The following is a 13,812-nucleotide window of genomic DNA, read 5'->3' on the forward strand; positions in this document are numbered from 1 at the left end:
ACAAATGCAGAAGTAGCTTCGCAACAAACTTCAACTAGAAAGAGATGCCGATCTCGCTTGTGTTTTACTCGACAGGTGAGTTGTTTTTATTCGTATCTTTACAGAAAATGTATGCTATTATAACGATCAACAAGATTAGTATTATGGGGCATACACGACAAACGTCCAAGAGGGTCTGGCTGCAGACTTGCACTTGCACTCTCAGACTTGCATTCTCAGACTTGCACTCTCAGACACTTGCACTTACGCTAGTGACGTCACTTGCAGTCTTTATTTTTTATTTCTTTATTTCTTTATTTATTTTACTTTTTGTTTGAATTTCCCAACTTTTTATAACAGTAGCCAGGTGGCGAAGACAAGAAAAAAATAAACATAATTACAATGTCACTTGCAATCGCTACTTGCACTCTCTGCTACCTTGCAATCGACACAAATCGTGCTTGTTGCCAATGGAGACAAGAAGCTGTGGTGGTGAATAAACGCAACGCGCAAAGTTTCGTGTTAAGCATTTTTCCATATAGAATAAACTGTCCACAACTTGTTTATATCACTGTCTTTGTCCATTAAGCTACATTATGGGTTTTATTTATAATGATTTTCTATAGGAGGAAAACGTGTAATGTACAATTTAACGCACTGCGTTCTGTACTCGTCTGCTTGCCTGTACGGAGCTGATCCTTTTAAAATCACTTAATGCATTTCATAATGCACGTTCATATTTGCTGGTCTGTATATACATTGAGTCAACAACAAGACATATAGGATAGGCCTACTGAATTGTCTTTATCATCTTAGTCTGTTATTAAGCCACATTAAGCGTTCGCATTGTGTTCATAGCCATCTGCTTGCTTTGTTGTACATTAAATAATAACTATATTTCGAATTTGGTCTTTTAATTGAACTATGCCATATTAAGTGTTTGTTTTTTTCTACAGGAGGAAAACGCTTAACGAAAGACTTTGTGTATAGTAGTAGACCTACTAATTTAGTTTTAATCGTTTAATCACCACCACAGCGTCTTGTCTCCATTGGCAACATGCACGAACGTGTTGATTGCAAGTGACTTCACAGGTAGCGGAGAGTGCAAGTAGCGATTGCAAGTGACATTGCAATTTAGTTTCTTTTTTCTTTTCTTCACCACCTGGCTACTGTTGTAAAATGTTGAAAGATTCAAATAAAAAGTTATCAATAAATAGAAGAAAATAATAATAAAAATAAAGACTGCAAGTGACATCGCTAGCGGAAGCACAAGTGTCTGAGAGTGCAAGTCTGAGAATGCAAGTCTGAGAGTCCAAGTGCAAGTCTGCAGCCAGACACTTCTCCAAACGTGGGGCAACGCGTCTCTAGGCCCGTGCGATACAGATACAACACAGTGATCTCAAATCAGTCATACAGCAATTCAGAAACCTTACAAAGCCAGACAAAAAGAGATTATTTCTAGAACCACTTAAGAGCTTTTATTTTTAACAACGTGTTTCAAAAAAAAAAAAAAAAAAAAAAAAAACTGTCATCATTGTGGAAATGGAAAAATAAAAAGAAAAAATATTAATTCTGTTCTATTTCCACATTGCTGCTAATTCACTTCACTGCATATAAAAATGCATAAAGGAATATACAACGGCCTCAGAGCTGAGGCTCGACAGGAGAAAGATGAAGGAGCGCTGGACCGTCTCATCCGCTCCGTTGTCATGGAGATGGGATTGCGTCATAATGCAGCACGGCTGGAAGCAGGCTGACAGGAACGCGCACTAGTCTCGGCGAGACAGTCGTCCGAAGAGGGTGTGATAACGAGCCGTTGAGATTTTACCTTTTCCAACCTCATTTTCGTCGCTTTGAAGTCGCTGGACATCTGAGGTCAGCATGCGCGAGATCGTGCACCTGCAGGCGGGCCAGTGCGGGAATCAAATCGGAGCGAAGGTAATCGAAAATAAAGAGGCTGTTATTTCAACACACCACCATTCGCTTCGATGTTCTGTTATAATATCATATCATCAAAATATTTCTTTGCCGTTTTACTATCGCAAAATCGATTATTTTAGGTATGTCTTGCTTACCCAAGTCAACAACCAAAACCTTGCAGCAATGCAAAGAAAAGTGTTTTTCTTTTCTTTTTAAAAATCAGAATATGTTTGGTGACTTAACTGAAATGAATGTAATTGAAAATTAACTCAATAAACATAGTAGGCTGTTTAGTTTTCGTTTAGGATACACTGTAAAAAATAAGTGTAATTTTAACTGTAAAATTTTGTAAAAACGCTACGGAAAAAAACTGATAATAGGTTAACAGTAAGTTCCCGTACTATATACAGGGAAAAACTGTAAAAGATCTAACAAAGCATTTAATGTAAATTTACAGTAAAATTCTGTTAATTATACAGCTTTTAGAAGTAAAAAAAGAACAAATCAATGTATAATTTACAGTCTAAAACTGTAAACTGATATTCCCAGAATTCCCTGCGTGACACTCCACGTTTGAAAGTATTTTGTTTAAATAATCATGTTTTTAAATAGTTCTTGTTATCAGTTATGTACATTTGAGCTTTATGTTACATCTTCTGTTGCTTAATGAAAGTTTTTTGCATTATTTAAGTATCACGTGTGTTACCATGATGGTGTTTTGTGTTTCCATAAATGTGCACCTTCTATATGTTAATATATACTTCTGCTTGTGGTGAAGCTACTTGTGATGAGCTTTGATACTTCATGTGGCTTTCTCTTATACAGTACTATCTTTATTATTATGGTGGTTGTCAGTATTTTCAAGGTACAAAACAGATTTAATTTTGTGTGTTGTTGAATTTACTGGTTTATATTCACATTTTCTTGTTTGTAAATTACAGCTTTATATTGTAAAATTCACAGTTTTTGACGTAAATGTGTTTACAGTTTTCTGTATTTTTACAAAATTATTCTGGCAACCACAGCTGCCAAAAAGTTTTTGTAAAAACAACAAGAAATTTTTTACAGTGTAGGCTACGATTAGAACAGTAGCCAAATATTACGAAAAATATTACGGAAGATCACACACATCTCCTGCATCATAATTAAATTAACGTAAAACCTCCTAATCTTTCACATGAAATGAGTTTAATAAAAAAAAAAAAAAAAAAAAAAAAAAAGACGCTCTGCATTAACTGGTGACAGCCGGGTGGGAACGAATGTCCCCAGCAGTACTGAAAAGTCTTTCACTGGGCACAGAGGTAGATTTATTGCCATTTTTGCCAGCAGTGAAAATCGCTGCTGGTTTGTCTTCCACCACTGAAGCTTATCTCCACGTCAGCACCCGATGTGACTGGCTGGCTCTGTATTGCTACGGTATAAATCGTCCCAGCTGCTCAAGATTCCTGCACTGAAAAAAGTAATAAGTAAATTTACTTAATTTTTATTTGGCAAGTTTTTGCACAAGCATATTTCAAGTAAATTTAACACATTTGGAAATTAAGTAAATCTACTTAAGTTAAGTAAAAAAAATAAAATAATAATACATACATTTTATTGAGTAAAATTTAATTAAATAATATTAAATTAATGCATTTAGCAGACAATTTTATCCAAAGCAACTTACAGTGCATTCAGGCTAACAATTTTCACCTATCATGTGTTCCCGTGGAATCGAATCCCCAACCTTGCACTTGCTAATGCAATGTTCTACCACTGAGCTACAGGAACACTTCAAGATTTTGTGAAAAATAAGTGAAAATTTCACTTACTTACTTTTTTATTTTGGAAAAGTTTTTACAACAACAATAAACCCGAAACAGATAAATGTAAATTATATATATATTTTTTTTTCAAAACAGATTTATCAAATGAGGGTAAATAAGTCTCTCACTTCTGTCCCTTTAAACCAGTTTACAGCAAAGACAGCACGAAGGACTGGATTCACATGATAAATATTCTGCAATTAAGAAAACAGACAAAAGAAATAGCACTGTAAAACCCGATAAGTAACTTAACTGGACTACTTTGATGATGTTTTTCTTACCTTTCTGGACATGGACAGTATACCGTACACACAGCTTCAATGGAGGGACTGAGAGCTCTCGGACTAAATCTAAAATATCTTAAACTGTGTTCCGAATATAAAAGGAGGTCTTACATGTTTGGAACAGCATAAGGGTGTGTTATTAATTACATAATTTTCATTTTTGGGTGAACTAACCCTTTAAGGCTGAGACCACAATCGAGCTGTTCAATTATATAGGTTTTGCTGACATCAGTAACAATTTTATGACAACTAATCTTTTGTCTAAATTACAATCTTTGTGGATGTGGATGTAGTTATTAGCTGGCTAATAACAAGGAGCTTTGAGTGAGAGCTAGTAGTTACAGTTTAGCTGCTACCAAGCAGTTTAACATTAGTTGGAGAGCCAGAATTGTTCTTTCTTTTCAATATTACTTAAGTTGCACATGATTTCCAATTGGTTTGTTTTGTTAAAAACATCTTGCCTTATGATACAGGAAATTGCTGGCTTTAGAGGAGAAGATGCCTGCCTACAAATGCTCCAATTGCCGTAGACTCAAAACAAGAGCCTGTGGGATCACCTTTCACCTGTAAGATATGACAATATTATGATTATATAATTGTTAGTTACTTAGTGGATGTGGGTCCTGTTACACAGTATTATAAGACAGTATTATAAGACTAGTGTTGACCCAAAGCTTCTTACAAGTTTGTTTACACGATCGCAGAATATTTATTTGACACCTTCTCATAACTAGTTTAGTGTGGTTGTCTTATTCTAAAGTACACACATGCATACTGTGTTTGACTATCTGTTTGAAGAATTTATCACAACTGATACAGTCTGAATTGTATGATAATGTCATTCAAGAAGCTGTCCTGTGATGTCTGTCCTGCCAGCCTGGTGACAGATGCTGCATCAAGGACCAGAACTTCCACCTGCTGACTTTAAACACATTGGAGGTCTGGTGATGACATCAGAAGACACAGTGAGGGTCGTCAGGGCAGCAGAGTGTGTCATTCATCAGCCAGTACTAGACGATCACAGCCCATCAAACTGCTAGAGGTCATGTTCATTGTACGAAATAGGGTCAGAGGATGTGTTTGTACTCGGGGAGCACAACGGCAAAATGGAGTATGGCATAGACAGCCACCACCATTCGCTGTTAACATTAGTTGTGTTCCTGTTTGACAAACCTTACCTTACAAAGTAACAACATGTGACAGAAGCTTAATAAAACCGTCTTTTTCAAAGGGCATTAGCGAAAGCTATGTTTTTTGGGTCATTTTTTATCTCTGTCCTCCACAGTAGTGTTCTCTCTACAGGATTGGGATTTCAACATGCAGCATTTCTTTATGTACATTTGTAAATCTTGTACCTATTTTTTTTTTTTTTTTTTTTTTTTTTTTTGCAAATATATGTCACTTTTATAATAGTTTAAAAATATAGACTTTTGTGTAATTATTCCAGATTTTGTGTAGTCATTCTATATTAGATCTCCTCACTTAGAAATAGTCCAAATAGTCTACAGGGCATTTTACAAAACACATGAGCATACCTTGGCAAATAAATGGTCTTAAGTACTCATAGTTCATTTTATATTGATCTGCTTTTGCACACAGCTTCCAAGACCTGGTGCTTGGGCTCAGTTGTATTTCTAAAGTCACATCAAGTGACCTAGAGGGCTGAAATGTGGTCAGTTGAGATGCTGCAGAAATACGGCAGAAAGAAAAAACAATATTCTAGCCTCTATAACTCTGCGCCAATAATTCATCTTCAGTATTAATCTTTTCAATTAATTTTGTTAAAGGTTTTGTTTAATATTATTTATTTTTATGTTTACATACATCTGTAAATGGTGTTTTGCATGTAATGTCACTTCTTTGTATGCAATATTGACATTCTCTTACATAATAAGTCATGCTGCTGGCGCTGCATTTAACATCTGTGAGAGCCTTTTGTCTCCCCTTCCTTCCTATGAACAACTGAAGGCAATAAGAAAAAAAAAACTCAACCTCAAATTCCTTCTGTGTAACTGTTTTTTAAGTTTTATCTTCTTTATATAAGCATCCAGACCTGAGATGCTCCAGGCACAGGGATAGTGAGGTTTTTCTTCTTAAATATTCTAGAATGGACTAAATTATTCATTAGGCTTCTATGTGAGGCATCACTGCATCATCAGTACCTCTTCAATATCTTTTTGATCCAAAATAAATCCTGTCAGAAAGCAAATTTCTGGACCTGTTTATTTTATATCATTTAAATGTCTGTTCATGTTTGGCCTTAATTTACACAAATTTCATTATGATATCTATTCAGATATCCACACAGCAAAATCCCCAGTGTTAATTTAACACTCTGAGTGTGGATTATATAAACACTGAAGCAGTGTTAAAAGTAACACTGAAGCAGAGTTGAAGTTAATTAGATAATTAATAAGTTAATTGAGTTATGATTGACCATTATTGAAGACACCTGATGTTAACAAGCAGAATCACCAAACGAGAAAATCAAAATTTCTGTGTCACCATTATAGTGTTCAGTGTTTGCTTTAGTTGGGATCTTGACCCTTCAGTTATTATCTTTAGATTTTGTGTGGCTGTGGTAACTGAGTTACACCATACAGACAGACCACAGCAAAGGCAATCTTATGGTATTGATTGCGGTTTGGACTAATTGTCATGGATTGACCTGAATGCCTGAGTTCAGGTTTCTTTACTGTGTACATAAATAAGATGGATAAAAAAGTGATCCAGCATTTTTTGCCATAGTACGACATGTTTTTAAAACTTAGTTCTACATAAAGAAAGAATTCTTTTGTTTAGACACACAGACATCAAGAATCAGCGTGAGCATCACAACAACGGTGACCATCAAAAAAGCATGTTGTAGCCAATAAAAACTCATCCATGGCTCCCATCATGCATTGTGGCATGAATAAATTATGAGCTGATCGGTCTTTTTAACTTTTTATTCTAACTATATTTTATTTTTGCTGTTTTTATGTGAATTTTTAGTATCTAGTTTTGTGATGTTCAGAGTAGATCCGTTTATCTGAATATGCTGTTTGTCACCGTTTTTGAGATTCATACGCTGATTCTTGTTATCTGTGTGTGCCTAAAATTAAAACTCTTTAATAAAAAAAAAATCTGAATCACAGAATCACAAGAAATGCCTACAAAATGTATAGAAAATACTGACTCTTTCGTTGTGTAATCAAAGCTGTTACAATCAATAATGATCCATAAGAAGAGAAGAGACTGTAAAAGAGTTCAGTGATTAAGGTCAAGCAACAATTACATTAAAACATAATCATCAACACCCAGTGATTTTTGCTCTTGGCTTGACAAACAAACTTTTAATTTAAAAAGTCACAAGCCAAGATCCCAACTAAAGCAAACACTGACCACTATAATGGTGACACACAAATTGTGATTTTTCTTGTTTGTGATTCTGCTTGTTAACATCAGGTGTCCTCAATAATGCTCAATCATAACTCAATTAACTTCTTAATTATCTCATTAACTTCAACTCTGCTTCAGTGTTACTTTTAACACTGCTTCAGTGTTTATATAATCCACACTCAGAGTGTTAAATTAACACTGGGGATTTTGCTGTGCAGAAATTATCCTTTAAGTCTCTTATGGTTCTATTTCAATCATTTTAATATCACAAAGCTTCTTATAATGTTGGATTTGTGATAAAACATCAGAACAATCACAACATGCTTGCAAGGCACTGTTTACCACACCATAATTAATTAGTCAGGTGTCTAAAAATAACATTTTCCAGTTTCATTTAGTCACCCTTTTGTTTAGTTTCTTTTTTGTACGAAATTACAACAAAGTATTTTGGCTCAAACAATATTATTTAAGATTTAATGAAAGTGTTCTGTAATTAATGAATAGGTATTATATGATTATGTAAGACATCCAAAATTTAAGAGGCTGTTCTGGAGGTCAGTAATGCCGATGTATCGCTCCCGGTGTTGTGGAGTTTGGCTTTCTTCTCTTGTAGGCCAGTATTCAACCCAGGTATGCTCTCCAAAAACATACTGCAGACTAAAACAACAGAAAGTCAAGTAAAAAAAGACACAATGACTGAATTAGCTGTATAATTTTATATGTAAAGATCAATGAAAAATATGGATGTTTAAGGTGTTAAAAAAGATTTTTTTTATATATATATTTTGCTATTCATGTTGATTATTATACATTTTTGAAAAACGTTCAATAACATTCAGTTACACTAGAGCAAAACATGTTCATAACAATACACGTCTAATGGTCTTCTCTTCTTTAAGGTTTTCTTGTAAAAAAATGGCTTCCTAAATGATGGTTATATCAAACAGACTTTTGTTTTAACAGACAAAAGTTTTTAATATATATATATATATATTCAAATTTTTCAAACAAAATATCTTTAAATATTTACTTAGGCCAATATTTTTTTTTTTTTCAAGAATGACAGACTTTTCTTCCCTTTAATCTCTGGACAAATTATAGCACCACATATTTGGCTTTAAACAACACAAAAATGATCAAAATCAACTTAAAATATTTTCATCATAGATAATTTGTGTTGTTTATCATATTTTAATCAAGATCCTATTCTTGGTTACTAAGCAGCATTATGATTGAAAACAACTGTCACATCATTGAGCCATGCACAACAATCTACAGACTTTGAAGGCATAAATCTCAGGCAAATCCTGCTCTGTTGAAGACACACAGTGGACACCTACCTTCCCCCGAGCTCTGGCAGGTCAACAGATCTGCCCATGATGAGGTACGACTTGCCTTTCACCAATCCTAAATGTTCTCTGCAACTTGGACGAGCCAAAAATGGTCTCACTTTCCCCTCAACATCCACATCAGTGCCTACAGGACAGAACAGTGTTTAGGAAACAATTCTACTGCAATGCAATTAATTCTTCTATAGAGCATCAATGGAGAAGGGAAACTGCATTTAACAGGAATCAGAAACATTTCAAATGCATGGCAGCTGTCAGGTGATGTGGCCCAAATGAATAATAATAATAATAAATTGTATTTGTGATGCGTCTTTCTTATACTCAAGGCAGTACAACAGCATAAAACAATAAAAGAAACAACAATATAATAAAAATCATGATGACAACACAATAACAACAATGGAAACAACAACTGTAAGATTATAACTTAAAAGCTTCACTAAATTTATGTTTTGAGTAATTTCTTAAAACAATAGGAAAAGGCAGAGAATTCCACAACAGGAGCAATACAAGAGAAAGACCTCCCGCCCATAGTTTTGAGTTTACAAAGAGGCTGGTACAGAATAAAAGAACCAGCAGAGCTGAGAGACCAAGAGAGTGCACATCTTCGTCTGTGTCTGAAGTCAGTTGTAGTAGTTCTTGTGTTTCTCTTTTCTTCAGTGATTCTGTTTGTTAACAGCAGCTGTTCATCACTAATTCACAATCAGCACTTAATTAATTACTTAATTTCAATGTATATCCTCTTTTAGTGAACTAAACGGAATTAAGTTCAGAGTACTCTTAACTGTTAGTTATAAAAATTTAATGGTTTAAAGGCAGTGGCCCAAAAGAGGTGCCGGTACTCTATTATAGCATATATATATATATATATATAGTAGTGGTGGACCGTTACCGCAGCACGTTAACGCGAGACTCTTATCGGGCGGTAAAAAAAATATCGCCTTTAATCTATTCTCAAAGTTGGGTTGGGAGCTGGGTCTATACAAATGATGACTTTCACCTTGATATTTTATATAACCGACTGGCTGAGGCCAGCCTTAAAAGATGCTCAGGACAGTTGACGGGCCACTGCTGCGCATCGTCACGAAAGCTTATCTTTTTCACATGTTTTTACGCCTTACCGCTTGTCGATTTAAACATTAAAGCATCCAAACACAAGACGCGGAAAAGCTGAACGGAGTAGCTGGTTACTGTTTTGATCAAAACACTTGAACATTGAATTTGCCTATTTTTGCTCTATTGCGACAAATACATATGAAATATGTCAAAATATCCACCTTGGAAATTAGGCTCGAAAAAACTGAAAGTTATTTCTTAAGTGAAAGTAAACAGTTGAGGAAAAAAAAATGGGATGTGTATTATATTGGATGTGTTCATCGTCTCTTAAAGTGACCGCGCCTAATTTAGCGACTGGCTGCTGTAATGTTAATCCAAGAAAATGAAAATGAAAATCACTCACTGCTCTTGACTACTTTGTAGTTTTAACAGTCAAACCAAAAATTATTCAGAGATTCATAGACACCTACAAACTTGAAAAAAATGTAAACATTGTGTAAATAGCACAATTAAATAAAAATAAACGAACATACAAATTAAAAAATTTCAAACAGGGTCCACTGGTACAACCTTCACCGGGGCCCCGCTGACCCCAGCTACGGCCCTCACGCCTGTTTCACACATACTCCGTCTGCAGTGCGTATGCAGTCCGTGTGCGTTACGTATGTGGTGCAGCATGTACAACCATCCCTTAATGCTTTTTTTTTCTTTGGTAATATGTGCAGGGTTGTCTTGCCCTGGCAACCAAAAACACACTTCTTTTGTGACTTTTCGCGACGCTCTCGCTCTGATCAGTGAATCGCTCTGATCAGGGAAATGTCTGTGCTCAGCCTCGCTATACGAGGTTAATCTAGATTAATTTCAAGATCACAGTGAGATTAATCTAGATTTAAAAAATTAATCTATGTGTCTGACTTGCAGCGATATCATCTAGGCTTTATGGGGTATTAGTCAGCGAGTCAAATGAATCTGACCGTGTTGTTTTAGTTCTCAGAGTCTGAATCCAGGAGAGAATATTAAGTGTTGTTAACTGTATTTGAATTTTTACCGAGCCGAGTGTGCGCGTTTCACACACCCTCTCCGGCCACGTTGAGTTGTTACTGACAGCGGCAAAAGCGACGCATGCGCTTTTCACTTGTTAAACTAAAAGGGTGTATGGGTAATGTAGTTTCTGCTCTCGGTGGGACGAATTAGTAAGCCTGCATTGTGAAGGGTGCTCTGAAAAGTGGCAGCGCAGGCAAAAGATTAAAACCTCTATTAAAACGAGAAGGGTATTCCCGCACAACCGGAGGCTGCAGTTTCAGGACAGCAACTCTGTGACCGCAGCTTTAGGACCCTAGTTTTTTTGTGACAGCGTCACCTACTGTACTGGATCAACACTAATTAAAGATGGACGACATGGACAGCAATCAGACGGTGAGTACCGATATTTAATTAAGTTTTATTTTATAACGTTTAAACAGTGTGTAGTTTGAATAGTGAGAACTGCTACCTATGAATTAATAATTAATTCCCAACAAATTAAGAATTTTGTGAGCTAGTTTTATTAGTTACTACGACGTTAATTCGTGGCCATGATTTCATAAATCCTTGTTGAGTTTTAATGATGAAATATTATAAGTGAATCTAGCCTGCACATTAAAGGGGGGGTGAAATGCTCGTTTTCACTCAATATCCTGTTAATCTTGAGTACCTATAGAAAAGTACTGCATCCTTCATAACTCCAAAAAGTCTTTAGTTTTATTATATTCATAAGAGAAAGATAGTCTGTACCGATTTTTCCCAGAAAAACACGACCGGCTGGAGGCGTGACGTGTGGGCGGAGCTAAAGAATCACGAGCGCGAGTAGGCTTTTGCGTTGAGAGCATGTGGAAGCTGTGACATTACCGTGAGGGAAAAACCATCATCCAAAACAAACCATGGCTAACAGTCAGATTCAGCCGTTTATTTATGATCCAGAATCAGATCCAGAGGCTGAAACTGAACGAGAGCAGCAGCAGCAACGACTCGCTCCGAGCGGGGCTCGAACCCGGGTCTCCGGCATGGGAGGGGACGCACTAACAAGGAGGCACAGATATTTTAAGCAGTTTTACTCACCGCCTGCAGTTCCAACACACGATCGTGACCATTTTTCGTTGGGATTGCATCATCCTTAAGAAATAAACTATACGCAAATCCGTCGTCAAACTGGGCCTTGTTTGTAAAACAAGCATCTTCGAAATGCAGGGAACAAACACAAACACTTGCACAACTCCGTTGATGATCTGTAAAAATAAACTCCATCCACTGGTCCCTTAATGCTTTTTTTTTTCTTTGGTAATCTGTGCAGGGTTGTCTTGCCCTGGCAACCAAAAACACACTTCTTTTGTGACTTTTTGCGACGCTCTCGCCCTGATCAGTGAATCGCTCTGATCAGGGAAATGTCTGTGCTCAGCCTCGCTATAGGGGAGCGCGCGCTCTTCCGGCAGAAGTGCCCTAAGGACCCATATAAGGAAATTCCGCTCCATCTAACGTCACACAGAGCCATACTCGAAAAAAACTTTCCGAAACTTGTGACAAACCGGAAGGAGTATTTTTGGAACAGAAATACTCCTTCAAACGTACAACTTAATATTTGAAACTTTGTCCATGTTTAGCATGGGAATCCAACTCTTTAACAGTGTAAAAAACTCAGTATGCATGAAATAGCATTTCACCCCCCCCTTTAATTAAACTTATCAGATGACAAGAGCATGGTTGATGTACGGTTTGTAAGATTTACCTGCAGCTTAATGTATAAGTGTGAATACTGGCTTAATAGTCATAGTTTTAGCATATTTATGTATAAAATATCTTTCATAAGTAAACTGCACTGACTGCATAGTTGCACTGTGTTAGCCTGTTGTTTTGGCATTGTTTTGCAATGATGAATGAGGTGTTTGGCAATTTTAATAGCTTGTTACAATTTGGCCTAATCTGCAGGTCTACTCCACATACAGTTATACATTGTTATCATGTGTTAGTTTCTGTCATGTTTTGCATGGCCAATATGAAGTGATTTTATGGATTTGGTTAGGCTCATTTTATGACAGATGATTAAAAAAGGCACTAGGGATATGTTCATCATCTCAAAATATTCTAACAAGTAGGCTCTCACTTTTCCAAGATACATATAACAATCAAAAAAGGGAGATCCCTGCCCGAATTGAAGAGATGCACCACATGCTGCAAGGACTTTCATTTCACACACACACACACACACACACACACACACACACACACACACACACACACACACACACACACACACACACACACACACACACATATATTCCAGTTGAATGTGTTAAACAACTGTTTCTTATTTATCTCTCTCTGTCTCTGGCTCTCTCTTCCTCTAGAGTTGAAGCCTACAGCTATTCTATCCATGCAGCAACTGATGGAAAAGGGGTTCACTTTGGTGCTGTTGTGATGTTGTCGCAAAAATGACATATATATATATATATATATATATATATATATATATATATATATATATATATATATATATATATACAGTACAGACCAAAAGTGACTCTACAATTTTCATAGTCATGAAAATAAAGAAAACTCTTTGAATGAGGAGGTGTGTCCAAACTTTTGGTCTGTACTGTGTGTGTGTATATATATACATATATATAAACATTCTTGAATCATTCTTGTGTCTTGTCTTGCCTCTCAACAACTTTTAAAATATTGGCAGTCATTTAGTGACTCCATACGTTGATTCCAACTTTAACTTACCTGAAAATGAGCTAATTCACCTTAAGGAGGTTAATCAATATACTGTATAATTCAAGAGACTAAGACTTTAAAGGTTCTTCATTTTTTACAATTGTTTTAAAATTGATATACATCAATTTTACAAAATTGATATTTCATTTATATTTTGTGTAAATTCATGTTTAAATTTAAAATTGTGACTCAAAGCACACTTAGTAATTAACCTCTGCTGCATTTTGAATCAAAAGTCACATTTAAAAACAAATACTACAGAGATTAATATATTGATGCTATATA

General features: G+C 35.8%; 1 protein-coding gene and 1 long non-coding RNA gene across 2 annotated transcripts in view; one reads left to right on the top strand and one right to left on the bottom strand.

The window, feature by feature from the left end:
• Positions 1-1,602: 1,602 nt before the first annotated feature.
• Positions 1,603-5,304, top strand: LOC113053611 (uncharacterized). Its single transcript, XR_003277266.1, has 3 exons — positions 1,603-1,917; positions 4,462-4,554; positions 4,865-5,304. It is a non-coding gene; the product is annotated as an uncharacterized LOC113053611 (long non-coding RNA).
• Positions 5,305-7,744: 2,440 nt separating this feature from the next.
• The window catches only part of LOC113053025 (complement C3-like), a 32,459-nt gene continuing 26,391 nt past the window's right edge, over positions 7,745-13,812 (bottom strand). The window contains exons 4-5 of the mRNA XM_026217662.1: positions 8,710-8,845; positions 7,745-8,026 (exon numbers count right to left, since the gene is read on the bottom strand). Coding sequence (XP_026073447.1) covers positions 7,885-8,026; positions 8,710-8,845 — 278 coding nt within the window. The 3' untranslated portion in view covers positions 7,745-7,884. The remainder of the gene's footprint in view (positions 8,027-8,709; positions 8,846-13,812) is intronic.

This window comes from Carassius auratus, chromosome 1 (genome assembly GCF_003368295.1).
Source record: "Carassius auratus strain Wakin chromosome 1, ASM336829v1, whole genome shotgun sequence".
NCBI lineage: Eukaryota > Metazoa > Chordata > Actinopteri > Cypriniformes > Cyprinidae > Carassius > Carassius auratus.